We start from the raw sequence: 23,987 nt of genomic DNA on the forward strand, positions 1-23,987 counted from the left end.
CAGAATTCACAATGTTGGCCCACCCATTTGGGGACCAAAGAGTCTGGGTGATTAAATGCTCAGAGATAACAAGAGATTCCTCTCCAAGTCCCCCCTAAAGTCTCTTTAAATATGAGGTTAATGACTAAACAAAGCCACAGAAAGTCGCCCTCCGAGCCCTCTCCTCCCCATGTGCTGTGTCACCTCTGCTGGGCACCTCTGTCCCAGAAGGGCTGTGCTGGCTGTGTGGGCTCTTCCATCACAGCCTATGTGGGTTTTCCCTATGTTATGGCTCTGCTCTGTCAGGGATGTAACACTGTGGTGCCAAAGTGGCTCTGCTGTGCAAAAACCCCCCACCACAGCCCCTTCTCCACTCCTGGGGGCTGGTCCTATCCATTCAGGTGCCTGAAGTCACCCCCTTTGGCTCTGCTGATATCCACCTGCACAGCCTGGGCAAGCTCAGGCTCCCTCTCTGTGCCCCTCTCCCATCCAGCAAGCATCTGCACAAGGGGTTGTGCTTTGCCCACCCCAGGACTCCATGGAGCAGAGGGGCAGGATAATTTCCTGTGACAAGATCCAGTGTGCTGTGACACTCCAGGGGTGGATGAGTCAGCTGGGGCAGGCAGCACCAACTCCTCTCTCCTGGGCCCAGCTCCAGGACAGGGACAGCTCTTGCTTGCAGGGCTGTTTTGGCACTGCAGCAGCTGCCCTGGAGGACACACCTCTTGCAGGACCTCCACCTGCAGAACCTGTGCCTCTTTTATTGGCCAAGGACTGCATCAGAGCCCAGGCACTGCCCTGCACAACTCTGCAGCTCCAGCTCCAGGGCAGCTGCTCAGCAGGGACCCAGTTTGCCTCTCACAGGCAAAATGCATCCCGTGTTCAGACAGGCTCAGTGACCTCTTGAGCAGCTCCTGTCCTAACACAAGGCTCAGCTGCGAGGTCTCAATGTCAGATTTTTTCTTTCTTCCATTTACCTTAACTCCAACACTTGGTTGCAGCAGCCAAAGCCCACATTTTTGGCACATATTTGGCAAAATAAACTTAATTGGAAAATTATCCATTAGGCAATAATTTCATTGTTGTTGACTATTAGACTGAGATGTTGCAATTTCTTCGATAAGAGTGCCAGGTTTTCCTGTTCTATGTTCATCTGATTACAGCATGATAGTTTGCTAAAAAGGGATTTATCTGGGCTGTCACAGATATATAAGTAATGGGATTAGAGGCAGATCAGCTCTTCCTCTCACATCTAAGTCCTATGTTTAGCTGAAACTGGGAATTTGACTTTCCTGCAGGAGTGACCTGCATCCAGCTGAGCCCGGGGGATATGTATGGAGGAAGGATGTTTTCAGAAGCAAGCTGCTCACAGGAACAAGAGACAGCCAGGATAGCCTTGGGAAAGCTCAGGGCTTTGGGAGTGGAGACAGGCTTTGATCTGGTATTGCTGTAGCTGTGAGACAGGGCATGCCAGGCAGGGACACAGAGAGGCAGCAAAATGACTCACAAGGAAATACAGGAGGGACACGAGGAATTGGAAGGATAGAAAGCAGGCAGGGAAATGAAAGATGCTGACAGAGGTAGGGAGGGCTCAAGAACCCCTGTGCTCACTCACTGCTGGTTCTGTGCCAGTTACTCCTGATGAGGGGTGGTATGAGCAGGATGTGCAGCACCTGCTGAAATATTCCTTTCTCTGCAAAATAGGAGATAAAAATGCAGCCCTGCCCCAGCCAGACCTGCCTTGGCCCCCCCAGCACCCACAGCTGGGCTACCATGGGGGCCCAGCTGGGACCAGCCCTTCTGCTGTCCCAGCTGTGGCACTTCAAGAGTGAGCCTTAACTGAGTCCCTACAAAAACCCAGAAATCAGGGGCCAGTAGACTCAAGCATTAAAAATCCCAGCAGGTTTCTATGGCTTTGTAGATCCTGGGTATGATTTGAGACTGGCATTTCCACTGAGGGAGGGGGATGTGCCTGTGCTGACACAGAAAAACATCCATGGGAGGGGACAATTAGATCAACTGAATTAAGGGCTGATCCCTTCAGCCTTGAGGGTTTGTTTGGCTTGCTGGAGGGGTTTAGTGTGGCCCTTGTATGGTTTTTAGCCTTTTAGATGTCCTTTCCTCCAGAGGCTGCTGCAATTCCCTATTCTCTAAAAAAAGCCCTGCAAGTCCCAGCCTGCCTTGGTCTGTAAGGACTGCAAGACAAATCAATGTCCACTGGGATCCTACCAGACTCTGGAAGATACCAAGCCTACAGCCTTCTCCATGCCAGAGTGACACCTTTTTTCTTTAATCAGTCCTTCCTTGCATGGGTAGCCTTTGCCCACATGAGTTTTCCAGCTGAAATCATTTGAGTTTGTTATTGACCTAAAATCTTGTTTTCCCAAAGAAGGGCTGTGCAGGCTGGAGCTCCATGCTTGGAGAAGGGAACTGCTCACCTCATCTGCTCAGGGCTGTCTTGGGCTCTTTCAGTGCTGTAACACAAACACCTCCCTAATAAATAAGCTGCTCACCCTGAGCTGTAATACCTCAGCTTTAACTCGGCATCAGCTTTTTTTCTGGCCACACTGCTGTAGCCCAAAGTGTCTGCAAAACCCCGAGGAATTTTGGCTCTGCCCTGTGACTCCTGCAAATGGGCTTGCAGGAAATTGCAAATTGCTGCAGCCAGGCCTTTGGGAAGAGGGCTCTTACCATGGAATACAGGAAGTTTTAGTGCACCCAAAATGCAATTACTTAAGCACTGAGAGCTTACACACTCTCTCCTTACACACCTCTCTGACCGGCCCGTGCCACACAGCCAGGCTGCAGCTGCCTGGTTTCTCCAAGAGTCCCTGACTGGTAGCTGAGTTAGCAAATGTTGGCTGGCTTGTCTCACTGCCTTCGTCTTGCCGTGTCCTTCCCCAAGCAGACACGTCCCCATCAGAAGCAGCCAGCCTGAACAGCTCCAGCAGCATTGGGGTGAGCACGCTGTGTGCCATCTGCGGGGACCGCGCCACGGGCAAGCACTACGGGGCCTCCAGCTGTGATGGCTGCAAAGGCTTCTTCAGGAGGAGTGTCCGCAAGAACCACATGTACTCCTGCAGGTGAGGACAGAGGGCACAGACACCCATGGCCCAGACAGAACAGCCCCTCAGAGCTCCATGGCAAAGCCCTCAAAGCAGCCTTCATCCTCTTCATCCTCCTTTTTCCCTGACCTAACCCCTCGGCTGGGAGGGGCCAGTGACTGCCCTGACTTTGGGATTGCCTTCCACTGATCGCTGGGTGAACACCTTGGGAGGTCTTGCCCCATTCTTTAGGGCCAAGCACATGTTCTTGCAAATGTGTATGGCCAACCATGGATGTGGCCAGCAAGCAGCAAGATGCCAGGGGAGAAACCCCATTTCAGGGATTTAGCACCTCACTGCTCAGTGCCCTGAGTGCAGCACAAACCTCACCCACTCCCTGGGGGCAATTCTTCTCCATCACGAGATGGATGTGTGCCTGCCATCCAGCTACAGTACTGTCACTGCCTGTTACATGACACAAGAACACCATGAGGGGCAGCACAACATGCACCTTTCTGAGGATGAGGCACTCGTGTGGCTCCTGAAACTCACCCACTGCACTCGTGCCATTGGTGGTAGCCCATGGCTGTCCTGTGCCATCAGCACCTGTGACCTGCTTGCTGCTGGCTTTGAGCAACTCACATGTAAAGAGTCACAGAGGAAACTGAAGAATCCTCAGTTTACAGTGTCTAAATCCCTTGGGCTTTTTGAGTCAGTTACTCTTGATAACCTGACAACCACCTGGAGAGCATGAAGAGTAACATGACTCTAAAACCTGAATGATAGAAGGAAGCCCCAGTTTTCTGAGTGCCTGTGCATCACAGCACATCATCATTTGCACTCTGGGTTATTTAAGGTGGCTGCCCAGGGAGCCCCCTTCCCACAACTCCATCAAAAAACCCAAGGTGTCCAGTTCTTTGGAAGCTGAGGCTTTTAAATGCATGACGAATATTTTAAAAGCTGCTTTCAGGCATCCATTTGGGCAAATCATAGCTTGGGGGCTTTAAAAAGCACAGTAGAAGAAAGCCTTTCCAAAATCTACAGAATTCAGCATGGCTGGGAGCCCTTCTCCAGCTCTGTACTCTTTTGTCCTTACTCTGCAAGCTGAATCAATCTGCTGTAAATTAGACCAAATTTGCAAGTGAAATTCATGCTGCAAGTGGCCACCAGGCTTGTGAGTCACACACATGGGAGATCAGTGTTTTCCCCACCATGTGGAGAGGATTTGGTGACACAAGCCTGGAGGGAAGGAGCTGGTTACTTCCCAAGTCCTCTCTGAAGTGCAAGTGGCAGCAGAGCAGTTTGCACACCAGCTATGCTGTCCAGAGGTCAGAAACAGCCTCTGGGAATCCCAGACACAGTCCTGGAGAGATGCAGGGACTTAAACTGACTTCTTAACCTCACAAATGGGCTACTACATCCTTCCACCTCTCTTTTAAATTCAGAATAAAGGCATTCTTCCTTCCATTCTACTGGGATCTAACCACGGCAGCTTCCAAGTTGGTTCTGACCCTCCTAGATCGCTCTTTTAACTTCCCTGGGATTTGTTAGCCCACTATAGGCATCCTATCCCTAATAGTTACCAAGTAAGACCAGCAGCTTGAGCTCCTGCATGTGACTCAGTTCTACTCTGTCCTTATGGAACATCCAGAGGTGGAGGGGAGAGCTGAGATGGTCAGTGCAAAAAAGAAACCATAGGCTAAAATCACAGACTGGTGCTCCTTTCTCAGGGTGAGCCTCTGGGCTCTGAGCATGTCTTGGAGCTCTGTCTTATCCTGCCTTCAGGCTCAGTCTTGCTGCTCCTCACACCTTTCTTTCTTGCTCCCCAGGTTTAACAGGCAGTGTGTGGTAGACAAAGACAAAAGAAACCAGTGCCGGTACTGCAGGCTTAAGAAGTGCTTCCGAGCAGGAATGAAGAAGGAAGGTGGGTGACTGTGGCTTTCCCCCAGCAGCAGTCCCTCACCTTGGCTGTGTGTTTGAGGGATCCCTTGCAGTCCAAGGCTGGTCCCTGCCAGGTGCACACCTGCCCAGCCACCTTAGCCCCGACTTCTCTCCACAGTGCTCACCTGGGCACAGATCCTGATCCCAAACACAGCGGGATTTAGGGAGACTGCATGCCTGCACCTCAGAACTGCCCACACATCACACCCAGGGCTCTTTAGCTCACACTGACACACACATCACCTGGGGTCCCACACAGCCAGTCCATTGCAGGGGTTTGGGAATGCTTCTCCACATCACTGAGGAGCAGAAACTTCAAAGAAGGCCTGTAAATTTGGAAAGACTTTGGTAAAACTGCTCCAACTGCTGTTGTCCCAGAGTGACCACAAAACCCACACCTGGATGGGCGAGTCCAGCAAAAGTCACATTGACATTTTGCACCTGTTTTTCCTGATGGATGTATAGGTTCTTGCTGACCCTCTGAGAGAAGCAGTGAGTTTAATTTAGTTTCAGCCACAGCAGAAAGGATCCAGAGTAAAGTGGAGCATTTTTGACTACCTAACTGTATGAGAAGAGTAGAGATATCCCTACATGGTCCATGCTATCCCCTCAGCTTCCCTCCCTCTCTGCAGCCCTTACAGGTCCCCATGTCAGGATTGTCCCCTTGTTTAGCCCCGTTTTGAGAAGTGGCAGGAAAACTTGGTGGCCATGGTGGTGGTTAGTGAAAGGACAAACTGCCAGGAGCAGAGGCATCCCACAGAGCTCACCCCACTCATGTCTGCAAAGGGACAATGGGAGGCATTTGGCCCTGTTATTCCATGCAAGGAAATTAAAGCCCATGCTCCTCCCAGTTCACACAGCTTCAAGGAGAAACTTTGGAGTAAAAGGGTCCTTGAAGACAACAGAGAAGTACCAGTGGTACATTGGTGGCTGCAGGAAGACCTATGAGCAGGAATATTTATTCCCCATAAAAGGGGGTGAGGTATCACAAGCAACTTTTCTTGACTTTTCCTGAAGAATATAGGAATCCTCCTCTCCATGCAGCTCATCCCCTGCCCAGAGCTGTGCTGTTGTCTGTTAATATTCAATAGAAGTTACATTAGGTGCATGACCAGCTAATACTGAGCAAACATTTGGAAAACATCATGGCATGACTGAACTCGGGGGCCTGCCACTGATAACAAGCAGCATAACCTTGAGAGCTCCTATTTACAGCCGCTGACTGCAGGGCTTTTCTCCTGGCCCAGCCTCCTTATTGCTTTTTATCAGGCACATTTATACATCGAGAACGTATCAATGCAGAGAGCCACCAGCCTAAGGCAGGCACTTGCTGTTCCCCCTGCCATGGATCAATAACTTATTTGTGCAGATGGCTTTGAGTGGCGTGGCCAGGGTGAGTTATGGCCAGCCCAGGCCTCGTGACAGACAGAGCAGGCAAATCCTCCCCCTCAAAGCTCTCAAGACTAGACCAAACAGGGAGGCACAATGGGGTCAAACCTGTCCTGGGATGCTTTTACAATAAGGTGTGAGAGAGCTCTTTTGCTCTGGGTGGATAAGCAGGAGCAGTTCTGCACTTCCTTCCTTATTGTAGTTGAGACAAGTTTTCCAACTACACCTCCCCAGTGCAACAGCTTCCTGAATGGAGCTCACAGGAGTCATGTGGGCAAGGAAAACTTGTAGATATTCCTCCATTTCACACATCAGCCTTGGGCTGCATACATGAGCATGGCCACCATTTCAAACCCCATATCATGAAATCAAAAAACTCAGATCCTTTGCCAGGAAATTTTCCCCACTGAGCTCTACAGGTGTTTGGGTTCTGAATCAACCCCATCCCTGGAAAGTCTAATAAAGCAAATAAGAAATCAGATCCACCAGATGCAGTCAGCTCTCGCTGCCATCCCATCACAAACCAGACACAGCTGCACCTCCTCCCTGCCTGGCAGGGAAGCTGGGAAACTGCAGCTAAGGAAGGGGAATGCCAAAAGTCTGTGCTAGTTTTCAGTGTGCACTGCCATGAACGACCTGCAGCTCAGCCAAAATCCTCTCTTGCAGCTGTACAAAATGAACGGGACCGAATCAGCACCCGCAGGTCAAGTTACGAGGACAGCAGCTTGCCCTCCATCAATGCCCTCCTGCACGCAGAAGCCCTGGCACAGCAGGTACCTCTTCTTTCTTCTTCAGCAAATACAAAAGCATCAGGCACTAGCTGGCTTGTAGAGACAGCTGAGTATTTAATAGCTGAGTCTTCAAATTATCACCTCTTTTCTAAGTTTCTTATCTGCCAACTCAACGCTGATTTTTCAAAAATAATCTGTTACCCAAAAGCATCCCTTTAAATCTCCTTACTCCAGGACTCAGTTATAACAATATGCAATGATTTGTTCTGCTTTAACGGGACACAGGAAGGCTGGAGAGCCCGATGGAAGAAAATAGAGCAGAATCATTGCAATCTAAAGAGCTGTGGCTTCCTAAGCCCACGAGGGGCTGGCCTTGTATGAGCAGCCTCCCTTCCCCATGAGCTGTTAGGAACTTTGGATTCCTGCACAATTTCATGAGGAATCAGTTTCCTGCTTGTTTTATGCACATACCTTTTCCAGTGCTTGCTTGAAATTCCCTGTTTCCACTCTCACACTGCCAAGATTAATTTCCTAGAGTGTTCACATTGAAAAGATGACTCTGATTTAAGAGACTGGACACTGTAAATGGTGTACACAGCTCAGCACTCTCTGGGAGGACACAGGACAGGATGGGCACACAGCCTGGGGGGAAGGTTTGTGTGTGAGAACAGGTGATGAGGATGGAGCTGTGCTGGAGGCAGGAGCTGCCACTCTTCATGGGAGCTGGGAAGAAGAGCACTGTGTCCTGGGGAAGATGAACAGGGGGTTGAGTGGGCAGTCCATGCTGCTTCAAGGGTCACCCTACCCTGAAGGCTGCCCTGGGAGTTGCTCCAGGACAGGATGTGCTCTGCTCTGGGCTCCACATTAGGCTCAGGCTGTAAGATCACTTCCCCAAGGAGGGGATATGGCAGAAGGACCATGGGCCAATCTTGTACACAAAAAGCACATCCAATCTCATCCCACATCTCATCTTGCCCTATGCAGGCCCTAATATATTTACATACCCTATAAAAATGAGATTGATGCTGCTCCCAGAGGTGTGAGATAACGGGGTCTCAAGTCACCAAATCTACAAGGGAAAGACATTTCTGGGGCTCAGAGCCCTGCAGTGCCATCCCATGTAAGCAGGGTCTGCTGATAAAAACTACAAGCATGGGCAAATCCAGGGGAGTTCCTGCTCTCCCACAGAGCACAGAGAGACTCATTAAACTAGTCAGGCTCCAGCACGGTAATTGGTAACTTTTATGTGCCTGGCTAATTAGAACAAGATACTGCTGAGGAGCTGCTTTCTCCAAGATCTAGGGTCACTCACTCAGAGGTCTTTATTTATTTGCTAAGCCTTCCGGGCCCTCTGATTAGGGTAATACATGGTGAGATTTTTACAATCTTATTTATTCAATAATAGCTGGTGAGCTGGAAAGCCTCCAGGTAATACAACCTGAGGAAAAAAATGTAGGTGGCATTTGAATTCCATTTCCTTGGGGAGACTGGCAGGGTCCAAGCTGAAAATGCTGGCAGGAATAGGACAGGAAGAGCTGATGTTGTACAAGAGCACAGAGGGCAGGCAGAGGGCAGTGATGGGGTTGAGTTAATTGCTTACAGAAGCATGAGGATAAAGTAGTGACTAAGGGCAAATTTTTGGATGACTTGGGTGAGCAGCTATGCATGAGAACCAGGCAGGAGGTTGGGTGCTTGGTTTGGGGGAGATGTTCTGTCCAGCTCTGGGTGACAGTACTTGCAGAGTTGTCAGGTTTATCCTTTGCAAATGAACTGGCAATCACAAATAATTCGCCGTGTAACAAATGTGACCTGTGTTGTGGGCATGTTTGCACTTGCCCAGTTTTGCCAAATGGACCTAAAAGCCAGTGGGAGGTGGGAGACTCTTATCTTTAAAGTCTGTCTTTAGCTATTTAAAGTGAATGATGTCAAATGCTAATGACCTAGTGCTCACAGAGAGCAATGTCAGACCTGGAAAGCTGTGGCCTGGTGTGCTCATGATGGCTCAGGACAGGAGCAGAGCCTGCTTGCCTCCTGTGGAAAGCAGACACAGCAGCTCTGGCCAAGCAGGGTGGAAGGGGTTCTCTGCACTTTGGTGGGACCAAACAGCTTGTGCAGCAGCACTGGGTGGACGTGCTCTTTCTGCTGGTGAGGCTGACTGCCACACAAGCCCCTCTGTTCCCTCCTGGATCTTGACTGAGCACATTTGTTCAGTGGGAGGAAGATCCTGGCTTCAGGAATGTTTCTTCTGTGCTTTCCAGTCTATTCAAGGCATTACAGTTTATCAAGATGATCCACAGCCTCTGTTCTGCAGCGTTTCACGTTCACAGATTCCCCAAGCTGATCTCAGTTTAAAGGAGTCTTGTTGGGTCAGCTAATCTGGGAGCTGGGTGTGTGCAATAGAAAAATATAATTGTAATTTCTGGACTCTGCATCAACACAACCCGTGGGCTGGGGATTTTCTTCTCTGTGGCACTGAAAGCTGAAGGATCTCTTCTCTCTGTCCAGATATCATCCCCAGTTCCTGTGCTCAACGGAGACATCCGAGGGAAGAAGATTGCCAATATTTCCGACGTGTGTGAGTCCATGAAGCAGCAGCTGCTGGTGCTGGTGGAGTGGGCCAAGTACATCCCTCCCTTCTGTGAGCTGCCCCTGGATGACCAGGCAAGTCCCCCTATCCACCCCTCTGCCCTGTAAACACAGCAGGGATCCAAAGGCAGCTGAGACCTTCAAAGAAAATGCTCATTGTGCACTCTGTTATCCTGACTGCTGCAGCTGATTGGGAACAGCATCCATACAATGCCAGCACAAGCCAGGCATCCATACAATGCCAGCACGGGCCACTTGCATGTGCCACTAATCAGCCATGAGCACAGACAGATAACACTGAGCTTGAATTAGGTCATTATCAGATGAGCATTTTGGGGTCAGCCAGTCATTTATTAATTATGGTTTGCGCAGCACTTTGGAAACCTGAAGTGCTACACAAATGCTTGAGGTAATCAGAATGAGCAGGAGAGATTTCTGGCCTAAGGTCTGCCCAAAACTTAAAAGCTGCTGTCTCTTGCTGCTTAGTGCCTAGGAGTATGTTTGTATCCATGCTCCTAGCATGAAATTCGGAAGCTGAACACTAGTTTGCTCCTAAGGCAGTAGAAAATCTTTTTCCAGGATTAAAAAGCAAGAATATATTTGCATATAACAGAAACTACTAAAATGGCATTTATGGGTTCCCTAATGAAGGTAAGCATGGTGGGTTTGGTGTCCTCTGTAGAACTGCACAGCAGGATCTCAGGCAGCCTCACAGAGGCACAAGGAGAGGCCTCCCATGGAAGTCTAAATTTCAGAGGTCGGCAACAAGTGTGGAAGGACATGATGTGTGCTCAGCTTTGAGCAGCACACGTGGCTGGGCCAGCACTTCTGGCAGGGCAGCACATGTAGCACACAACCTGCCACAGGTAGGAAGGTGTTTCCAGTGTACAGTCACAAAACCAGCATGTGTTCTCTTCAGCTAGGACCAGTCTCCAGCCCTATTGACCTAGAGGTAATTTTTATATAATGAAGAAAAGGATATCTAGCTGAGAGTATCCAGCTGATCAAAACCCCCTAAATCCTAAATCTGAGCTCTTTAGTTACCACCCAGCAGCACCTAGAGCTCTGGGGAATTCAGTGTTCTTAAAATAGGAGCATGTTTCCTTATTTCCTATTGTGTGCAAGAGCTAAATCGTTTAAAATTTTAAGAAATCTGTTATATTGGTAAGGAAAATACAATTTGTAACTTATGGAGACCAAAATGGACTCCAATGGCAAATGCCATTACACAGCAAACAGGCTGCACAGACCTGGGGCAGCTCTGCACAACCCATCCCATCCTTGTGCCATTTGGAACAGAGGCTCTAAACCTGGCCAATAACTCTGCAAACTACAGCAACTTCCACATGAGCTCATTTCACAGTTGTGGGGCTGCAAAATTCCTCAAAAGAGAAAACAAAACCTAAAGATGGCACAGTTTGAACCCTGCTTTCCCATAAGAGAGAGGCTGCTCCACAGGCAGGAAATAGATCTCCTTTTCTGGCAAAGATCATACCAACCCCTCCTCCTTCTGCACCAAAGTGTCAAAAACTACCATGTTTGGTGGGGCAAAGCCATTTCATCTCAAAGTTCAAGTTCTGCTTTGTTGTGTTACAACTGATTATTTATCCTCGTTCACAATGGAACAATGTATTTCAGGTTCATCACTGTAAGAACAAATACCAAATGAGATGGTTTGGCCTTCTTGAAATAATTCACTTTAACCCTGCTCAAACAAGGAAATTTTATGGACGCAAAAAAAGGTGGTTAGAATCGGAACTTCCTTGAATTTGCAATAGGCAGGAAATTCCTTGGTGAGAGCTTCATTCCCCCCTGGGACTGGCAGTTTTTTCCTTGTCAAAGTTTTGTCAGGTAGGAAAGCTCAGTTTTGTGCAGCTCTGGTAATTCCAAGCAGCTCAGCTAACATATCCACCCATGTTTGGACAGCGATAGAGGGAGGCTAGATTTGGGCATCTAGATAAAGATTCCCCAGTATCATGTGTGCACAGTCTTTTTGCAAGGATCTCTACTCTGTTTATTTTGCATAACCTTTTTTACCATCTGGGGAGGGGAAAAAAAAAACCTTTCCTAGACATCAGCATCTTTCCTAAGCAGAGCTCTGTTCTATAGGTGACACATTCTCCTGGCATTTGTGGTAGGGTAGGACTTCTCTTGACTTTGACAGATGCTGAAGATGGGGGACCATTCCCATCAGGACATACTTTTCAGTATTTCTCTATTAATGTTTAATGATTGTTTTCTCCAGCAGAAGCTCCTGGCTGGACATTAAGAAGCCTCTGTGTCAGGATGTCCAATCGTTAACTTCTCTTTCTGCCTAAATCTCTGAAATTTTTAACTGAAGGAGGGCAAAAGATTCAGAACATTCTCAGGAGCCACTGGAGGGTGTAAAGTGAAACACTTCAATCATTAACATCAGGGGAGAAAAACATCCCTTTGGCTTCCCTGTCCCCAGTTCCTGTGGCTGTGGAGGGGATGCATGGCCAGGGGGTGGCCCAGGGTGTGATGGCTCCCCATGGGAGGTCCTGGGACACTCTAGCATGGTCTTGCTCATGACATGTGCCCTGAATATGGGGTATTTCAGGAACTGTCTACTATCTGCTGGTTCTGCTGGATTTATAACTGATTTAGCACAGACCCTTTTTTGTCTCTTTCTCTGCCTATAACTGAAGAGGGGCCCTCACTCCCCATCCTTGAGTGCAGTACAGGAATGCTGAGCTTTCCCTCTTGCTTACATGAAATCACAGCTTTGTCTCAGTCTCTGTATCACCCAAATAACTTTTCCCTGTCCTTGCAGGTAGCACTGCTACGTGCACACGCCGGGGAGCATCTGTTATTGGGAGCTGCCAAGAGGTCCATGGTGTTCAAGGATGTCTTGCTGCTAGGTAAAAATTGCACTTCTGCTCCCAGCCCATCTGCTTCTGTGACACTTCCCTGCTGGGGTGAAGGAGAGGGTGGTTTAGTGTTTGTGGACATCCTTCTTGCAGGGTGGTGGCTTGAGCTGTTCTGTACTTTTTACCAAGACCAGCATGACCTTTGGGTGCAGCTAAGCCTGGCTGACATTGACATCAAGGCCACAACGTGTGGCAAAGTTGGGGATTGTATGAACATTCATAGTTCACCCTAGGTTTGTGTAAGCAGGCTGTGGTGGGATTGAGAAAAAAGCTCTTTTTCCTTGGTCAGCTTTTCCTCACTTGAGTGGCTCCTGTGTAATGTGAAGCTGCTCTGGCAACACAGATCAAAATTTGTGGTGCTCTGAGACAGGGTAGGGGCTGAAGGAGGAACTTCTTAATTCCCCCACCCCCAAAATTATCTCAGCGTTAGTTACTTGCCTTTTGAACTCCTTGTCACCCCAGGTAAGTCTTGAGCAATGACAAAGTGACAGTCTCTGTTCTGCTTGTCTGAAGGAAATGATCACATCATCCCACGGAACTGCCCCGAGCTGGTGGAGGTGAATCGTGTGGCCATCCGCATCCTGGACGAGCTGGTCCTGCCCTTCCAGGAGCTGCAGATAGATGACAACGAATATGCCTGCTTGAAAGCCATCATCTTCTTTGACCCAGGTATGCCCCATCAGAGAGGCTAGTCTGGATTATGCTGACTAACACCAGTCCTGAGTGGTGGAAATGCTGCCTGGTCTCCTATCTGGGCCAACCTGTTCTTAGAGAGGGAGGGAAAAAGTCAGTCTGAGAAGAGAAAAATTGTCCATCACAGCACACGATGGGGAAGCAGAGGCAGCTCACCTCAGGCTGTGCCCAGACTGTGCTGTCAGTGACAGGTAGCTCCAGGGAAGCAGCCTGGAGAGTTTGCTGTGTGTGTTGTTGCAGATGCCAAGGGGCTGAGTGACCCGTCCAAGATCAAGCGGATGCGGTACCAGGTGCAGGTGAGCCTGGAGGATTACATCAATGACCGGCAGTACGACTCGCGGGGCCGCTTCGGGGAGCTGCTGCTGCTGCTGCCCGTGCTGCAGAGCATCACCTGGCAGATGATCGAGCAGATCCAGTTCGTCAAGCTCTTTGGCATGGCTAAGATTGACAACCTGCTGCAGGAGATGCTGCTGGGAGGTGAGTATTGAGGGTCTGACAAGAGGCCTCTCAGCACTCCCTGATTATTGTCCCCTTGAGACCCTCCTTACTCACTGCTGCCTATCTAGAAGAGTTAGACATAGCCAGTCTGCAGGTCAGCCCTTGACTCAAAAATCATTTCCCCTGTCCAGGACAGGGGTAACCACTGTCTTCTCACCTAAAGAGATGCATTAGCTGTTCCTCTGTTTACAGAGAGGCATCCCCAGCCCTCTGCACACAGACAAGCTTTGCTGTGCACCCCCCAGACTCCTACCTGGCAGCCATTCCACCAATCCTCCTCTGTCAGAAGGGACTCATCAAAACAAAAAGGTCTGAAAGCTCAGGTTGAAAGAACATCCTAGATTTTCTAGTGGGAGCATCCAATGGGACAAAACAAAATGAGAAGTTCCCACTGTGCTGTTCTTCATGTGGAGGTGTGACTAAGGAATATAATCCTGTATAAGAGGACATGCAGGCAGGGGTTAGTTAGATCAAGACATCCATGGAAGAAAAAGGGAAGGGTGTGCTCCAGTCACCTGTACACAAACTGATCATGCACAAAGCCTTGGACCCTTGGGTGCAGTGGGTCTGCCCGTCTGAACTGTCTCCTTCTGCCATTGTGGCAATTAATTCCTTTTGCACTACTGTTCTTAGGCTCATCGAGTGAAACGCCGCACGCCCACCACCCCCTGCACCCCCATCTGATCCAGGAGAACCTGGGAACAAACGTCATTGTGGCCAACACAATGCCTCCTCAGATGCACAACGGGCAGATGTGTGAGTATATCCAGAGAGACAGAGAGCTCCCAGGAGCTCTCCAGTGTGCCTGTGGAGATAGTTTCTGCCTTGCAAGGAAATCTGCAAGCAAGACAAAGTCTCTGGTAATGAGCGTGTGAGAAATTCCTATGCAGAAAGGAGGGAAAGACAAACAGAGAGGTGGGTTAGGTTAGATTAGATTAGGCCAGACTAACTGATTCAACAAGATCCTCCTTGGCAGACTGTAACTTTTACATAGCCCTTAAGGGATGAATGATCCTATCCAGAGCTTAGTGAAATCAGTGGAAAGGCTCCCCTTCCCTTGAGTGGTTCAGACATACCTCAGTTTGTCCTCTGCAAAAAACACAGGAGGATCTGACCCACCACATGGGGCCACCACTGGGGACCTTGTGCTGAGATGACCTTGGCTGACCAAAACTGTGGCTAGTACAAGTCAAAACATCAGCAGCTCCCCTTATTTGATGTTGGTTATTGTGGTTCTCCTGGGGCATCACACCATGCCTGCGTGTCTGGGCTGCCCCACAGCAAACACACAAGCCCTTAAGAGCCTCTGCTGTGCTGACATCTGAACCCTTCATCTGAGGACAGATCCCAGTGCTGTCAGGTTTTTTTAAGAGGCCCTCTTTTAATTTGGTTTCTCTCTCTGCAGCTACTCCAGAAACTCCACAGCCTTCTCCACCCGCGGGCTCAGGATCAGAGCAGTACAAGCTGCTGCCTGGAGCCATTGCAACCGTGGCAAAGCAGCCCACGTCCATCCCACAGCCTGCCATCACAAAACAGGAGGTCATCTAGCAACCCCCAGCCCAGCCAGCCTCCTTCAGAACACCGTGTGGGAGAAAAGCCCAAACTGACTCTGCCACTGTGAAAAAAGAAGCCATCCACAGGTCCCTGGGCACGAACACACGGACTTGCTTATTGGACTGGCCACCACCAGAAGCTGTCTTCCTGCAGCTACGGACAGCACACGCCATGGGCAGCCCCAGAGTTCCAGAACTACGGCTGAAGCCTTGCTGAAAGCCTCAGTCCTTGTAAGGAGGGTCAGATTCCTGCCTCCCTCTGTGGGGAGGTCACAGTGACTGGCTGGGGACAGGCTGTTGCCCTACTGCCACCTCAGCACTGGTTCAGCACACTGCAGACCCTGTGAACAAGCAATTCCCTGTGCTCTGGGAGTGGAGGGAGCAATTCCCTCCCACAGCCCTGCCAGCCCCCCTGACAGTCCCCAGTCCAGCCAGACTTGGTGGAGGTGGAAACTCCCCCAGGAGCATCACAGCAGGTGAAGCACATGGGGTTTGCCCAGGCAGCACTGCCAAAACTGCTCCTCAGCCTTGGCTAGTCCCAGGTCTTTGTGTGCTGTCACCCTCCAGCACACCAAGCCCCCAGCCAGATCTAACAAATCTTTTCAGCTGATGCTGGGGCAAAGTCTGGCCCACCAAGATACTCCACTGCTTGGATCCCTCTGCCTCTTGAGGGTTTTTGATATTTCTGTGCCATGCCTGCCCTCTCACCACAATGTTCAGAGAGGCGACCACTGCCAAGCCCTTCCTACCACTCACTGCCTCCCTTGAGGGACCATGGCATTCCAGTGATTTCAGCTCATGGGATGGGGTCACCCCTTTACAGGCTGGCAGCACTGCCCAAAATACCACTGGCCCAACTACTGCTTCTCAGCAGTCAAAAGAAGACCACTGGATGCCTGTTTGGAAGGAAGTGGGGGAAAGATGTAGAAAGGGGAGAGACCTATGAGGTGAGAAGAGCTTGAGCCTCACAGATTGGACCAAGGTCTTGAGCTTTCTAAGTGCTGGGAGCATTGGGACCCAGGATCTCAGTTCAGGCCCAACTTTAATGCTAAGATGTGCCACACAATCTACTTCTCCAGTGCAGTGCCACTCCTTCAGCTTAGAGTGAGTGGCTGATAACAGATTTATAGGTCTTCATAACATGATAAGATTTCGTTATGACTCCTTCAGACCTCTGAGTGTTCGAGAGCACCAACCTCAAAAAACACAATTCTTCGAGAAAAGTGACAGAGGTCAAGCAATAACCCTGTCTCACCCAAGCCTCTTGGGTCTGCCCCAGCCTTGGGTCTGCCCACCCTGTCCTGCTCCCTCCTGCCCCTGTCCCTGTCCCTCTGTGCCTGCCTGTGCCAAAACCCAGCCAATCTGACCTTTGGTTTACAGCTGAAACCAGGAGAGGAGCCCTCCCCAGAGCCCTGCACCACTGCAGGCCTGAGTCACTGCTGGCCCCTGGGGAGGATGAGGATGGTGGAGCCATGGCTGCCAAGAGGTCTCTGGTGGGGACAAATCTGAGCCAGCTCAGCCAGAGGAGCTGCAGGTCTGTCCTTGATTTTCAATGCCAAAATGAAACACCTCGTGCTGGTGTCAGAGGTATTGTCTGGTCTCAATGCTGGTGGCATCGTACCAAGTAATTTATTGCAATGATGAATCCAATCATTTTCTGTAAATTATTTTGTAAATCACATTGATTATTTATAATTGGGAGATTAAATGCAAAAAAAACCCCCAACCCTGTAATAACCAGGCTGTCTTTTCCAACCACAGCAACCTTTCTTCCTGTACGTAGACATAATTGTGAGGAATCCTTCTTGGTCCATTTGCACCAAGTATTCCTCAATATTGTACATTATTTTTTGCTGGTTTCTGCCTTCCAATGGAAACAGAAGAATATTTCTTCACAAGAGTTTGTATTCATAAAAAGAAAAAAGAAAAAAAAAAGAAAAATAAACGCAAAAATATTTTCTAACTTTTCCCAGACAGATGGATTTCTTTCTTCTGGGAGGATTTATTTTAAATCAAGGGGCTAACCTCCCTGTTGGTCTGAGCACAAAGCATATGTGTATGGAGAAAAAAAGCCCAAACAAGTGTTTGATGCTGTTGCCAGCTGTCACTATTTCCTGGCAAGCCAAATGCTAGCTGATGTCTGTCCTGAAGCCACGTGTGCTGGAATCATAAGATTGAATGACAATCCCAATTTTCATTAAAAGAAAAACAAACATGAAGAATAAATATTTGCTTTCATGATTCCGGGGAGCTTAAAGGCTTGAAGTAACCACATTCTGAAAGCCAAGCAAAGGATGATAAAATATGTTATTCACATTTCAAACATGTTCCTTTTTATGTCCCTCTTGTATTTCAAAGGTAATTTCTAAGCACTTTGGGGTGGGTGATTGTCCTTTGTTTCTAACACAGCCACCCTACTGCTGGCAGCAGGTGGGAGCCAGACTGAGCCTGTGGGGCACAGTAAGATGATCAAGTGAAAATCAATTTACCACTGGCTGTAAAGGTGAAGAAATATACTGGCAATTAGAGAAGGCTCTTAATGACCACAGGAACCTGTTCTCAGCTGTAGCATGCCCAGGAAGAGAACAGGAAGAGGGGAGAGAGGTATAGCTGGCTGTAAAAATTAGGTCTCTGGGAAGGAACAACATCCAGCATTTTCAGCTCTGGTCACAAGGAGTTGGCCCTCATGTTCCCCCATCTCCTGCCTCTGATGACAATTGAGGTGGGCAGCCTCGTCCTAGGTACAAGGGATGAGAAGCAGCCCAATTTCCCATCCCATTAACACATCCAGTGGCTTTCCAGTCATGCTGGTGAAAACTGTCAGCCTGGATGACATGCAGGGATGAGTCCAGACTGTTTGAGGACTGTGTGGAGACAGCATTTAGAGCCTGTCTCCACTCTGAGTCCAAGACCTGGGAGAGCAGGACAGATCTCAAATAACCTGCCCTCAGTGCCTGTGCACCTGCGATGATCCAGAGCCCCAGCACCACTGCTGAATGCCTGAACAAGGGAACCAAAGGCAGTTCCAGCCAGGGACAGGACTGAGTGGTTTGTCCAGTCATGAGAAAGAAAAGGAGTTAGTTCATTCTATTTAATGTGGAATAAAAAATCCCTGGGACTCCTCTCCTGTGATTCAGGGTTGTTTTTATCTGGGTATATGCCCTAAAAATTCCATATATGTAATATCAAATCTTTGAAGCAATAAATTCTCCTGGACTCCTTCCACGAACTGCTCTATCAAGGTTACCCTTTACCTGGTTAATCTTAAATCAGTGCAGTTCCTACAGGAGATTTCTTATTGCTGAATTCAGCTCACTTAGGAAAAAACCCCCATGAACTGTCCCAGAAGCAACCTTGTCCTTAATTGACATCCTCGATCCCAATTCTCACCTCTTCTGTCACTCCAGCCTGGAATCATCCTGAAACACTGGTCTTGCCACTCGTGGGCTGTGTTTTATCCTGCTGGGTTCCCTGGAGCCTACAGGCCATGTCCCATGTCACAGGAGATGGCTGCTCTGAGGATTGCCCTTCGACACACAACTTCCCTTACATTGTTTTTGAACACAAGACCTCAGCCTAGGGATGATTTCCTGGAGAGCACTATCTCCAGGAATCTTTTAATGATGTCCAAGCAAAGATCTGTGAAAGTGGTATTTTTAGGTCCTTTGGCCACTATGAAATGCATTCTTTTCATATTCCTTATATAACTTCCATCTGAAAGAGCCAGCAGGCTATGGAGCCTTTTCCACAGCTTTCATATCTTAGTGGGAAGGGGGGAGAAAAAAGGCAAACAAGTTTTATGGCCTGCATATCATCTCTGACAAAAGCAATTATTGCTGTTATTAAACTTCCAAGTGCACACACAGGCACAGATAGTCATGAACACCAAGAGGCAGCAGGGACAGCTCAGCAACGTGGCACTGCTGAGCCAGGCAATTCCATGTGCCAGGCTGGCCAGTTCCCTCTGGGCTTAATGCAAATATAACCAACCAACTGGGGAACTCAGGCCACACACTACACAAGTCCTTTCCACTCAGAGAGGCTGGAGGAGGAATGGTAAGGTGTGGGTATGTCTAAAATCCCTCTCCTCATTCCGATTTGAGGTGTGACCCTGACAATCATAAACACACCTAGCACCTGAAAAGTTCCCAGTTAGGACAATAAAAATGGCAATGTATTGTCAGCTTCGTTATGTGAGAGTGAGCAGGAGAGTTTGGCACAAACAACTCTGCAGTCATGACCTGCAGTTCAGTGTCCTGTGAGAGAGAACAGAGTGCTCCCAGTACAAACCCAGGGGAAGAAGAGCTCTTAGTCTAACCTGGGTCAGGGAAAGAAAGTGGTTTGGGAACTGTATTTCCTAGGCTTACTCTGGCTTTGGGTCTGGAGTGATGCCAGGCTTGCCTAATCATGACCAAAATCTTCCAGAGGCCTGAGGGCACCCCTAACCTGGAGTTTAGTCATGGGTTACACAAAGCCCTGGGCTCTGCTGCCAGGCTCCACCAGCCCCTCACATCTGGTGGCTCTGCCTGGCTGGAACCTGCAGTCCCTTGGGACCCCATGGATTCACAAAGACCAGGTACCCCTTGTGAGCCAGGGGGACCCCACACCAGAGGAGAGATCTGGGGGAGCTGTTGTGATTCTCCAGCTCCTCCTAGAAACTGCTCCAGGTGCAAGAAACAGCACAAGAGCGGCCTGAGGGAATGCCTGGATAGACAGCCATCATAGAAAGCATCCCAAGTCAGACAGGAATTCCTCTCTGCTGCTGCCAACCCAGGTGTCAGCACTGGCTGGAACATGACATGTTCCCCCTCACTGACCGGGAAAGTCATTACAATAAAGTAACTCATAATACTCAGTTCCTTTCCAGGACTCTCCAAAACGTCACTGTGCCTTAAAAACACTTTTAAATTAATCCTGCTGATGGGTCACTTACCATTAACCACTGACACAGAGCACACTGGCTCATGTATATCCTGGAACCCACTCAGAGCTGATTTGCAGGGACAAGCCACTGAGAAAAAAGCTCGAGGCAGAAGCAGCAAAGAGAAACCTTAGTGCCAAACCCAAAATGCCTGGCTCAGACCTACAGCACTTCCAGCACAGATAAAGGATAACCATTGGGATCCTCGCTTCTGAGTGGGTTTTAGCTCTCTCCTAACTGTATTCTAAGGCTGGGATTAGAGTGGCACTTTCTCATCTGCAAGAGCACACAGGAGACCTGCTGTGCTGCATGCCCATTGAAGAGGCAGTGGAGACAGCTCCAGCATTCCAGGCTCTTAATTTTCCACTGAAATCCTACTGTTTCTTACATGCAGCTCCTCCCCTCACAGTCCACCATGCAGCTGCATTCCTTCACCCCAAGGATGTGCAGAGATATCATTCAGGGGTTACTTTAAAGCCCAGCCCTGCTTCATTCCTTCCCACTGATATGTGGGCTCCTGATGAATCCCAGGCTGAAAGCCCCAAGAGCTGGAGCACCCAGTCCAACCCAGCAATGCTCCTCTCATTCTGCCCCTGGAAAGCATCCTCCACCATTTACCCACTGGTTTCTTGCAGGAGCAAACCTGAGTGTTTCTACTGCTCTGACAGCTGCAGCCTGTGCCTGGGAGGGTCCCTGGGCAGCCCCATCACAGCCCCTTTCAAGGGTTAATCCTGCCAGGGACCATTCTGCCTCGGAGACAGCTGCTCTCCTTCCAGTGTGCAAGAGCACCATGAAATGCAGTGAAAGGAAATTTTCAGTTCAGAGCAAACTGGGCATTGGACTTAGATGATCTTTAAAGGTTCCTTCCAACCTAAGTTATTCTGTGATTCTATAAAATTAAACTACAGAAATCCTGTAATATTTAAAACATTCAGAGGTCTTGCCAAGCACATTCCTCACCAAGCTTTTGCAAAAACATTGCTCATCTTGAAGCTGGTAAAGCCAAGGAGAGGGGAAGTCTTCCCTCAAAGCCTGGGCTGGGTAAGGCTCTGTGTCTGTCCCTCCACACAGTGGATTTTCTGGGGTCTATCAGCACCTTAGCACAGCTTTATGTGCCTGGGTGGTGGTGCCTGCCTGTGGACAGCTGCTTTGGCAGCAGATGCTAAGGATTTGTGTGCATGTGCACATTAGTGCCTGTTTCCATAGTCGTGCATGTGAGCCTGGCCTGCCCTCTGTGCATGGGGATGGCATGAGCAGAGCAGGGATGGTCCCCTGCAGTGTGTGCTGCTCCCAGCTGAGGCTCCCACCTGTGATATCCCCTCCTCACACCTCCATACACAGGGTGATAGCAGGCATGGAAGCCTGTCCTGGAGGATGCACACTTCCAGGCTTTGAGTGGAATATTTATGGTCATTTAGGGCATATTTTCTTAGTCACTTCATCCTCTGAGCACAGAGGAATAGCTGTTGGATTGTATCACGGCCAGGCACCATGTCTGGAGCCTGGAATGGCCCTGCCTGGGGTGATTAGTAGGGACTGCTGCTCCCCTACAGCCCTTCCCATTCTGCTGCACTGGTGCAGGAGAAGCAGCTCAGGTTTGAGATGGAAGCCCTCACACTCAGGCAGACCTTGTCCAGCACTGCAGCATGAGTGGCTCTCTGCTCTGATGCTACAGAACCCAAAAGTATTCTGTAGTTTGTGGGGCCCAGAGATTCCACCTGCAACCCAAGGACCAGAGCCCCTCCTGGACTGAACTGCTCACAGATTATCTTTATTACAGGACTGTTACGTTTGCACAGTTTAGTGATTTAATATCAGTTTAAAGCCTTCTCTGTGAGCAGTGCTGTTTGAAGTCATGCTCTTGCTTTTCAGCCTCAGCTTGCCAAGACTGTAAAACGTTTATTGCTAATGGTGGAAAACCTTAAAGAAGCCAAGATAACTTTCCCAGGCTAGGTATTAAGACTGGGATTGGATAAGTAAATAAGTGAAGAGTATTACACGGACTTCATTAAATATCAACCAACACCAACAGCCACTCATTTATAACACAACGGCAGAGCACGGGAGCACCCAGGAGCGGAGCTGAGAAAGGAATGAATCACATGTGATAGGAGAGATGAACATGAGGAGGGCGGGATTCCCCACGGGGCTCCAGGTGTGGTTCCCAAGGTCACAACACAATTCCTGATGAAAACTCCTGCAAAGACTGTAGGTTTGGACCTGATGGAGTGGCAGAGTTGGTGGGGTTCATCTCCTCTCAGCTGGGGAGGGTTGTGGGCATGTAGTGCTGCATGTCCTTCTCCCTTCTGATGCAGTGCACAAGGACAATTCTCCTCCCTAGGAAGGAGAATTTAAATTTTAGGCTACAGCTATCACATCTCCTGGGACTGTCAGTTCCTGGATGTTTGTTTTCAGGTTTTAGCTTTACTTCCTTATATACAGGTTCTGCCTTTACTGGTTTCTAGTCACAGGATGCCAACACCCAGAAGAGTCAATTACAGAAGCTCTTACTACAGTTCCTGTGCCAGTATTTTCAAACTCCCCCAACAACTTGGCCTGATGCTTGAATCCCTTCAGTTGCATTGACCACCCACTGCTCTCCATGAGTTCAACATTCCCCACATAAGAAAAGCTGAGGTAAGGCAGTCACTTCATGTGGGGGCCATCCCCAGATTATATTTCACTCCCAGCTCTTCCTCATTATTCAATATCTTCACTTCTATTTTCCTTCACCATTCTCTCTCACCTGCTCTTGCATTTATTTTAATTTCATTTTCCATATCTCTCAATTGATTGTCACTGATTCTCCCTTATTTCCTGCCCTTCTTGTTCCCCAGAACAGAGCTTCATTCACATGTCACCCCTTTCAAACATCCCTGCTCACTTCTAACATCCTGTTGGAGCAGCCATTAACCAGTCAGGACTGGACTGTCACCTCCCTACTAAATTTTCCTCCCTTGTTTGAGAGGTGCAAATTCCAAGCAGATTTTGCAACCTTTAGCATAAATTCCTGTTTGCAACTCCAGTATTTCTCAGCTGTTTGGTGTTTTGAAGCTTTTTCTCAGCTCAGCACTTAGGTGATCCTGGTGCTCAGGTGATTCAGGAAATTCTGTCATCCCTTCAGCTGGGAGGCCACAGATCCATCTCCACAGCACACACCTGGGACTGCAGGTCCCACCTGGCTGCTTCTGTCACACTTGTGCTGCAGGTCGCTGTGCCCAGGATCTGTACGAATGGAAATGGGAGCAATGCAAAATCTCTTGTCCTCCTGAGGTCCCTTCCAACTTCACTTATCCCACAAATCTACTGGAACGGGCATGGAGCAACATCACAAACAGGTCCAGTTTAGTAAGATCCGAACTGGACCCAGCTTCAGGCACCAGCTTGCCATGTTGCACGCAGGTCTGGGCTTGGCCATGAGCACAGGCTGGAATGGATGTATTGCCCTTCCCTGGAACAGCTCTCTGCAGGTGGACACCGTGACATTCCATTTGTTTCCATGCTGGCATGTCTCTTACCACGTACAGTGTCACTGAAACATTTTCTACTTTGGAAGGGTGAACCCTTGCAGAGAAAAAAATCAGAGCTGAACCTTGTAAGCTGCAGAAGGGCCTCGATTCCCACTGCGGATTCCTGGGATTCTCACTCTTTGTGAACTATCTTTGACTCCCTCTCCTGGCTGAGAGCACGGGTTACAGCGAGAGACAAGAGCACAAACCACTGTGCCCTAGGGACAGCGCCTGGCAGATGCTGATGCGCCT

The 23,987-nt window shown here is 49.1% G+C and overlaps 1 protein-coding gene across 3 annotated transcripts in view; it reads left to right on the forward strand.

Moving 5' to 3' along the window:
* The window catches only part of HNF4A (hepatocyte nuclear factor 4 alpha), a 35,293-nt gene extending 17,762 nt beyond the window's left edge, over positions 1-17,531 (forward strand). Inside the window, exons 2-10 of one of the 3 annotated variants that reach the window (XM_088175012.1) lie at positions 2,888-3,062; positions 4,853-4,947; positions 7,020-7,126; positions 9,590-9,749; positions 12,469-12,552; positions 13,075-13,230; positions 13,495-13,731; positions 14,386-14,508; positions 15,158-17,268. In XM_088175012.1, the coding sequence (XP_088031138.1) occupies positions 2,888-3,062; positions 4,853-4,947; positions 7,020-7,126; positions 9,590-9,749; positions 12,469-12,552; positions 13,075-13,230; positions 13,495-13,731; positions 14,386-14,508; positions 15,158-15,300 (1,280 nt within the window). In that variant the 3' untranslated portion in view covers positions 15,301-17,268. Of the gene's footprint in view, positions 1-2,884; positions 3,063-4,852; positions 4,948-7,019; positions 7,127-9,589; positions 9,750-12,468; positions 12,553-13,074; positions 13,231-13,494; positions 13,732-14,385; positions 14,509-15,157 lie in introns of all 3 variants that reach the window. The other 2 variants (XM_088175010.1, XM_088175011.1) reach the window with 2 other exon arrangements.
* The last annotated feature ends 6,456 nt before the right edge of the window (positions 17,532-23,987 follow it).

The sequence above is a fragment of the Sturnus vulgaris genome, chromosome 17, assembly GCF_052056855.1.
Source record: "Sturnus vulgaris isolate bStuVul1 chromosome 17, bStuVul1.hap1, whole genome shotgun sequence".
NCBI lineage: Eukaryota > Metazoa > Chordata > Aves > Passeriformes > Sturnidae > Sturnus > Sturnus vulgaris.